The sequence below is a fragment of the Buceros rhinoceros genome, unplaced genomic scaffold, assembly GCF_000710305.1.
Source record: "Buceros rhinoceros silvestris isolate BGI_N320 unplaced genomic scaffold, ASM71030v1 scaffold29955, whole genome shotgun sequence".
Lineage (NCBI taxonomy): Eukaryota > Metazoa > Chordata > Aves > Bucerotiformes > Bucerotidae > Buceros > Buceros rhinoceros.
In genome coordinates, this window is record NW_010415113.1 from 45,101 (window position 1) to 54,006 (window position 8,906).

Here is an 8,906-nt window from a genome sequence, read left to right on the forward strand (position 1 = left end):
AAACTGAACAGAACCAAAATTTTTAAAATATTCTTAATCAAAAGCTACCCCCTTTCCTATCACAACAAATAGAAAACACTTGCTTATTTTCCAAATGGAAGGTCTTACTTTTCTCCTCAACAAAACTAGAAGGATGCGCATATCAAAATTTTCAAGCTTTTTCCACATGGCTCTCTAAACAAGGTCTTTATTTAAGGTCTGTCCTGCAGATATCTGATTATGCCTTATACTGAGAGCATAAGTATCTTTCATGACAGAATCTTGGAGCACTTCATAAAAGTTCTGACACAAAAGACTATTTCTAAACATTTGTATTTCTGAAAATTCATCCATGAAACAGATGAACTACAGGAAGATATGATGACTGTTCTTATTCCTATGCACCCATCAGAAGTCATAAGGTATTTCAGATGCAACCAAAATTATATTCCTGTTAAGATTTTCATTACCATCCTCAAAAACCATACCCTGGTAGACACGAACATAAACACATGAGCAAAGTTCAAGGTTAGCGACCGTGGAACAGCACAAGAGAAGATTAAGTAACAAAGCTGCTCAAAAATGCTCCAGCTCCAGCCAGTGTGGGAACAAGCTGCAGAGCCTCGTCACACCAACCAGAAGGGAACTGATTTTCAGTAGAGCTTATGTGAAACCCAAATAGATAAAGGTCACGGGCGAAAACAAACTATTCACATCAATTTACAGAGAACCTAAAGGGAAACACTACATCAGCATGAAACTCAGCATTAACTTGAACAAGTAATCACAGTACTCCCCCCGTTTGGAATATACGGGCCAGGAGAGCCATCTCCTCAAGCAGATATGCTTTCAGCTCACTACACAATCATCCAGGATTTACAAAAATGCGCAAACACAATTTCCACGCACTACTGAGAAAAAGTCAAGTTGAATAAAAATCTCACTCGACAGCAAAATAATAATTCTTCTTTCAGCCTGGAGAATGTGAAAACATTTTTCCTGGCAAGAACTGCCACACATTTCCCCATTTACACTTGGAGAATCCGCAGGCAGGCTTACGAAAAAAATATACTTGGAAAGTTGTGAACATCCAGATTACCTGACACGCACAATGCAAATTTATCCCTTCTTGGTATTTGTAGCTTGAGATCCATATACACAAGAGATTACAGTAAGTATTTTCTAATATACGTCCACAGATACGAGCCAGCCTTACAGAGTTAAAGTGACTTAGGCTGCCTAAATTGCTAAAAGCAGCTTACAAAGACTTCTGCGATTCCTTTAAAGTAGAAAAACCAGAAGTGCAAAATTAAATGTTAAGTGTGATTACCTGAGTTCTGGGATGCGGTACTAACTTAAGAAGGGCAGAAACCAAAATTCCTAATAGATAGTTAAAACATTCTCTCTAAAGATTCAAGTTCTCTGACAACATTGTTAAATGATCTACACATATCAAACCGCAAACAAATGTGGACTTTCAGTTCTAAGATCAAATCTTGTAGTGAGTAAAGCCAACATCCACCTCTCCTAAATAAATACCAGAAAGGAGAAACCAAAGTCACAGGCCACTGGATGTTAAAAAACTAAGAACTTGTGAGGAAGAGAATTGTATTTGGAATTTGTATTTGTCTTTTAAAAATAAATCCAAGAGTTGCTCTTTTTTTAAAAAAAATCTTGATGGAAATTGCAACTCTGTGTTCACACTGAATCTTCAGGTCTTCCAAACAAGCATCTTTAAAGTAGTTAAAGAATGGATTAGTAACTGAAGGGCTTGCAGACAAAGAATTCTCAGAATACCAAAATAATCACGACCTGATGTAGGAGAGGCTACAGGCAATCTAGCACAGAGAAGCAGGCATGTGATGTTCACCTGGCTCTAAATGTACCACATATTTTTAAAACAGCTTGTTTTGAGTATAGCTCTTTTCACCTGAGCTTGCATACAGCCTGTTTGTTGGACTGCAAGTCAGACTACAGCACACCAAACATTAATAAACCCGTTATCAGACATTTGTAAATAGTAACAGAAGAGTAGGAAAAAATAATCACTAGCTCATCTTTCAGGGCTACATCCACTTCTAAAAACAAACAAAAAGCATTTCTGCTTAGTCAGCAAGACATTCTTCCTACAGATAAACTAAGGAAAATAAAAACAACAGGTTTAGACTTCATAAAATTTTATTAAAGGGATTGATGGGACATTGTAACAGCACTAAAGTTCATCCACAAATACAAGAAAACTTAAAACTAACTCTAAATTTCATCTAGCTAAAAAGTCTATTTACAGTCAAGGTAGCCTATACTAAAAGCCCAGTATAAACAGCAAGTTGCTAAGAATAGGCAAGGAGATGTCTGCTGGGTAGGGGTGGGATGTTTGAATAAACAAACTTACCCAATCTTATTTACATGAGAAACTAACAAGTCAGAACAAAGGTGAAGGGATTTGGTCCTCAATACACTCCTCTATATACTTAAGCATAGCTGCTACTCTTTTTTTTCCCCCCCCAGCACAGAGCATACTTTCACATAACTTCATCTGTTGAATGTTGTCTGTTTCTGTGTCTTGCAAAGAAAGGAATGTCAGGGAAGAGGAGGTTTATTGATCTAGTCAGGGAAGAATTCTGAACTCCTAACTCCATCTGACTTCAACCAGTGCAGGTAAATCCATCCAGTAGTTTACTAACAGTAAGAGACAAGTAAGATTTAACAACTGAAACTCAACACAGACAAGACAAAGTTCTCTGAAAACTGAAAGCTCTCTGAAAATGCAATGGTAGGAGTCAGGATGACCATTTCTTTCAGAATGGGTTGAGAGACACGGAAGCCACATCTGCTCTGACACACATTTGCACATACGAAATTCCTTTGGGTCTCTATCATTTCTGGACATACGGCGCTCTGCTGAAATTAATGCCTTCCCTTGAGAAGTCCACATCTTGCTAGAGTGGGAAGTGTAAGGTGCGTCACCCCAAGGCTGACCAGTTGTCAGTACTGGAAATGAGGTCGCACTTGCAACGCTAAAGGAATCTCAGCTGCTGCAAAGTTTGGCAAGCCCTTTGCTTAATGCACTTTCTGCAATTGTGTTCTTCAGACCATGTACAATTCAAAACCTCATTTCTACATCTATGACATCCTGTATTATTTAAAACTTGTCTGGAGGAAATCCAAATAACAGCATTATTAAAATGGCAACTAAATCCCTCAGTTCATCATTACAGAACAATACCAGGGCAATACTTTGAACCAAGTGTTGAGATATTTCTTACATGTGAGACATCAAACAGTATTCCTGAGATTGTCTGGGGAGGATCATCCTATAGAGACATACTTTGAATACAAATATAAACAGCCACACTCTATTTCTAACTGCAGCGTGAAGTAGTGATAAGGTATTTACTATAGACAGAAAGCAACTAAAGATGGTCCACTGCAGACTTGCTTTAAATTGATGAGCAACCTAGTAAAGACGAAGCCAAACCAAAATTACAGACAGCTTTTTTCCACATTTAACTCCATATTCCAGTAAAGCTCTTATTTACACAAAGACACACACAGCCTCTGACCGAGAGTTCTCATGTGCCCCTAGATAAACACATTGCTGATAACACACGTTCTGAACATGACCATCACAACACAGAAAAGAATTCTACCTTTTATTTTACTAGAAAAGAAAATAAAGAATGGTAAATTTAAGGCCAAGAGATTAGAAGTGCAAGATTAAGATGGAACTTAAGAGGGCTGCTGTATTACAGAAGCATCATACTTGTACATCAGCTTATAAAATTCATAGTGTCCATATTAAAATTCTCATCCTGATAAAAGCTGGTGTGAATTGATCAACTGTGCTTTTATTTGTGCTAGATACCAGAGCCTCTGAATTAAACTCTAGTCTTCTCCACCCAAAAAAAGCCCCTTGTTATCATTTACAGAATTACATGAAATTCCACCAGCAAAAAAACCTGCAGCACCTTAATAGCAAGAACTGATAGTCACTTGGACCTCATCTACCTTAAATTCAAAATTTAACTTAGTGCAGCAGCACCCTGTAGGTTTCACAGATTAACGTAAAAATTCTAAGCACACAAACCTTGAATTTTGTAGGATACACTCCAGAAGGCACACAAAGGGCATAATTAAATCCACTAAGACCATAAATACATCATAAATGAATGTGTTTATGTTAAAAATAAAAGTTCTCTATGTTCTCAAAGCAAAAAGTTCATTTCCATTTCTTCCTGTGAAAAATTCTAGGAAGAATAAGATTAATTTTAAGTTCTTACACAGCAATTTGATTTCATCAAGTTCATCTTCCAAGGTCAGAGTACAGCCTGACTAGGGTAATGTGTAATGGAAGGTAACTCCCAGAAAACAAAAAGCATTGCCAAGAATCCAGTTATTTTATCAAGACAATGTTTATGTATTTCATTTCCAGCTGTTCAGACAAGAAAAACTAGTCGGTTCTACTCTGTAAATGTAACAGAGCACATCTATATAAGATCAGAAAGCTAGGCTCGCTGTGAATTAGACATCCACAACAAAAATCTCTTACTCTAAATAGCTCTTTCAGGTTTATGTGGCTAAAACCAATGCCTCTACATTACTAGCTGACCACCTCGCTACAAGTGTACTAGACCTGTCTACTTCTCCAGCACTTCACAAAACACATTTCACTGCTGCAGAATAAACTGCATTTACTTTTATCATCTACAGGACGTGCAAACACACAAGCACCGGTTTGTCGCGTTGTAACTATATACACACAATGATCAGCCTCTTCCTTATACACCAACTCAGTGAAGGTAACACACTGGTTCAGTTTGAATAGAGCTTGAATGGTTTCAAGTATTACAGTCACCATAAAGTCCTCTTAGTGAACACTTACTAGAATTCAAGAAAAAAAAATACCCACATGTTGTTTCACCTCATCAGAAATCTATACCTATGAAGTAACTGACTGTTTACCATAATATCAAAAACATGTCAAATACAGAAGTTATTTCTTATTGCAGCAAGAACAATAAAATATTAGACTTTTGAAAGCACCATTAATTGTCACCTTCCACAAACATCTGAGCTTAAGCACCACTGAAGACCAAAGTGGCAGTTTCACACCACCACTACCACAACAATTTTCAACAGTATCTACACAAATTCCTACACTGCTGGGTGTTTATATAATACTGCAGAAACACTTCTCTCAACTCAACTCAGAGACTTGCTCTCCTACACATTTCACATGAAACCACACAGTTATAACATCCTTGAACATGGGAATTGGTTTTTTAACTTTTAGAAATGTTTATATGTAAGCAGCTTGCTAGATTTAGGAAGGAAAGCTGAGAACTGAAAAAGGAGAAGAGGAACAGTATGGTTTTGAGCTTGGGTGGTTCTACTCAGCCACAAATTCAAGTAGAACAGTTCACAGATCATACGATTGGTTAATGGCACCCATTAATGTAGCAGACCTGAAACAGCGGCTAAAGAGAAGCCACAATTATTACAACAAAGAAACAGAGAATGATTTTTGCCTGCAGCTCATGATTTAACACAGGGAACAGCAAAGGCTGGAAACTTTGCCTTTCCGATTTCCATCATGCCACTGTAACCCAACTAAATTAACACGTATTACTTCTTATTTTCTATCCCTTAGTAGCTGCCAGTACTGATTACCGCACTGAGGGCCGTAGAGAGATTGCATTATAATGAGAGCAGTGGAAACAGAAAGGTTTAAAACTACTGGTTTAAAGGGCACGAACAGTAACTACAATATTTAAGGAAATGTAAACATTTGTAAAAATAATAAGTGTTCTTGGAATAACGTACGCAAGGGTAACATCACCACGGCATACTTGGGACAACCACTGACCACGCTAGCAAGTGCAAGGCTAGCAACAGTAAACTGCCACCTGAAAGCAGCCTTTGCTTTGCCTACAACCAAGTGCTTTCAAGGAGTTCAAAGCTCAGTTGTATTCTTTTTAACCAGAACAGATAAAACCCAAGAAGTTCTGTCGACACCAGAACACCTCAGCCACACATGACAGCCCTGTGTAACACATTTAGCACTACAGGCTGTGTGCTGGCACACTGCATCCTCCAAAGGTCAATAACTAGTTACTCCAAGCAAGAAGAAAAAAAAATCCACACTCTCCAAAAGGAACTAAACACCACACTCAGACTTCTACACCACTGCCATGACTACTCAGCAGTAACTTCCAGTTTTTAAATCAACATCTGTAACAGTATCAGAGTGTTGCTTTCTCTCCCAGAACAGTTTGTAAGCAATTCATAAGCATGTGAATGAATCAGGCAGTTAGAAACAACATTTAAAAAAATACTAGTAACAGAAGAAAGTCATCAAGTTCTACTGAACAAGAGGATGTAGATTTGACTTCTCACTCAGAGTAATCAAAAGAAGTGCCAGAAACTGGGAAAGCATACTGGAGGGAAAGGGCTGGTGTCCCTGCTTGCCCTGCTTTTACATCTTCCTCAAAGGGAGCAAGCAAGAGCAGATCCCTCAGGAAGGACTAAGCTAGATTCACCTTCCCCTCACATAACTTTACTCTTCAGAAAATTAAATACACAAAAAGCCAACAAAACACCACAAAAAGCACAGAACGAAACGGATGATACCTTCCTTCCAAAAGGTCCATACCTGTGGAAGTGCAGTATTGAGCTGTCTCTGCAAGGAATCTCTCTCATGCCCAACTTCATGAAGCTTGCCCTGGGTCAGCGCTAGCGTCTCCTGCGTTTCTCTTAGCGTTTCCAGAAGGCGATCCCTTTCTTCCAGCATGGATACCATTAATTGCTCAAAATGGGAATCAGCATCTGACTGTAACGGGGAACCTGAACCATGGCCTCCATTTCCCCCAGAGGGAATCTCTGCCTCACTGATGGTTGGCATCACCTCACACATCATCTTGAAACAAAATAAGACAAAACAAAGACCATAAATTTAAGTCAAACAAATCTAAACAGGATAAGCGAAGGAACTTTGGATACTGCCCAGAACACCAACTTAACTTTCCTTACGATAGCATCAGCAAAGGTTGCCAACACCTCAGCGTTTGCCACTATTTCATTAAGACTGAGGAAGGAAAGGTACACAATCAATTTAATCAAGGCATCGCTTCATAATGAGAATCTTGTGACTTCTTGCAAAACCAGATTTTTACAGCTACATTTCAAACTGTGATTTCATTTTACTGGATTTATATTTTTGTTAAGAGTAAATTGCTGCCAGAACCTTTAGAAAAAACAAAGATAAGGCATGCAAGATGCCACCAAAAATTACACACTTGAAGCAGTAACTGATTACACTGCACATTTTGAGAATCGTTATCTGCTTCTTCCAACACCTGAAACACACAAAGATAGTATCTAAACAAACCAGTACTTTGAGCTTATGCTGGCTTTAGAAAGTCTATGGTAAAAGTGATGCACGTAAATTAGTGTAAACCCAAACAGTCCAATCCAGGAGATACACGAGTAAAGGGAAATAAAAAGCAAAAGATTCATCATAAAGTGGTAGCAGCGGATAACAAAAGAAAAGGTAAGCAAAAACAATTAAAGGTGGAGTATGAACACAGTTAACAATGCAAATGTGAGTACTCCTGTTAACTGGAAGGACTTTTAAGAGATGCTAACAGATCCTTAGGAGAGGCTAATGCATCAAGTTTTTAAAAACCATGAAAAAAACCAGACTAATATAGCTACTGCACACTCTCACTGACTTTCAGAGTTCCTTAGACAGCCTCTTTCAACATCACAAACCTACAAGAACCTAAAGCAAATCAGAAAAAATAGTTTTCTCAATGTCTCCAGTACCACCAGGTTTGTTCTGTTTTAGATTTCACACTCTCATCCGAACATTTTCAAGAACAATTAAACTTATTCTGAGCCTTATGTGGGATCTCTCAATCCCTTGAAAGACTTGGAACAGCAGAAGTGCTTTGTAACATTTTCATGCATGATTACCATAAACCCAGTATTTTCAACACCACTACATTATTTACCTTGCTCAATAAAATAAAAAGGCTTGGAAAATAGGCCCCAGGTTTCCGGTAGTACCAGTTCTTCTCTCTTTTTAGTAGCTTTTTGTTATTGACCAAAACCTTTCAGATGGCAAAGCATCCATTCAGCTCTAGTCCAATGTCTATTTAATTGAAGCGCCCCATGCACATGAAAACAAATAAACCTGCCGAGAAAAGAGCAGATCCAGTAAAAAGCAACAGCAGCAGCTTCAGCTAACTAGCCAAGTCCCCAGAAATGGAGAATGTCAAAACAAACGGTTTCAGCTTCCCATCCCTCTATTACTGGCCCACAGGTCCTGCAACAGCTGGGATGGGGAAATCATGTGCTGAGGAAAAAACAAAATAGTCTGAAGCAGTGATGCAACGAGCTTCAATAGTTCCTCGCTCATAAATTCCACTCAGGTCACAATCGCATTATTAAACAGAGTACGGACAGCATGGGAAAACGGCACGAGGTTTCTCGTAAAGGATTTGGAAAAGCCTCCCTTCTTTTCTCTTCTGTTAATTCCAACGGGAGGCTCTCCTTCCAGTTTCCTGGGCCTTGATTCAAACATTTATAATCCCAAGAGCAAGGCGCTGGTATCGCTTTGGAAGGCGAGGAGAAGGGAGACCTGTTGTTTCCTCCGCGTTAGTCCTCCAGCCGTGCTCAGGACTGCCGGTCCCACCGACGATGCTCCGAAACCCCGATATCCAGCCAAGAGGGGTTAAAGAAATTCGCCGAGATCGGAGGCAGCGCCCGGGAAGCACAGGAGGGGGAGGAAGGCCCCGAAGAGAGACGGAGGCACCGGTAACTCGTCGCTCGGGTCTCGCCGCTACGCGTTCCCGCGGCAGGGCCCGACAAACAAAGATGCTGGCCGAGGAGATAGGGCTTTTCTGCTGCCCGCCGCTCCTCACGGG

The 8,906-nt window shown here is 39.4% G+C and overlaps 1 protein-coding gene across 1 annotated transcript in view; it reads right to left on the reverse strand.

Moving 5' to 3' along the window:
* Window positions 1-8,504, reverse strand: part of PPFIA1 (protein tyrosine phosphatase, receptor type, f polypeptide (PTPRF), interacting protein (liprin), alpha 1) — a 51,988-nt gene extending 43,484 nt beyond the window's left edge. The window contains exons 1-2 of the mRNA XM_010137305.1: window positions 7,992-8,504; window positions 6,632-6,895 (exon numbers count right to left, since the gene is read on the reverse strand). Coding sequence (XP_010135607.1) covers window positions 6,632-6,895 — 264 coding nt within the window. The 5' untranslated portion in view covers window positions 7,992-8,504. The remainder of the gene's footprint in view (window positions 1-6,631; window positions 6,896-7,991) is intronic.
* Window positions 8,505-8,906: the final 402 nt, after the last annotated feature.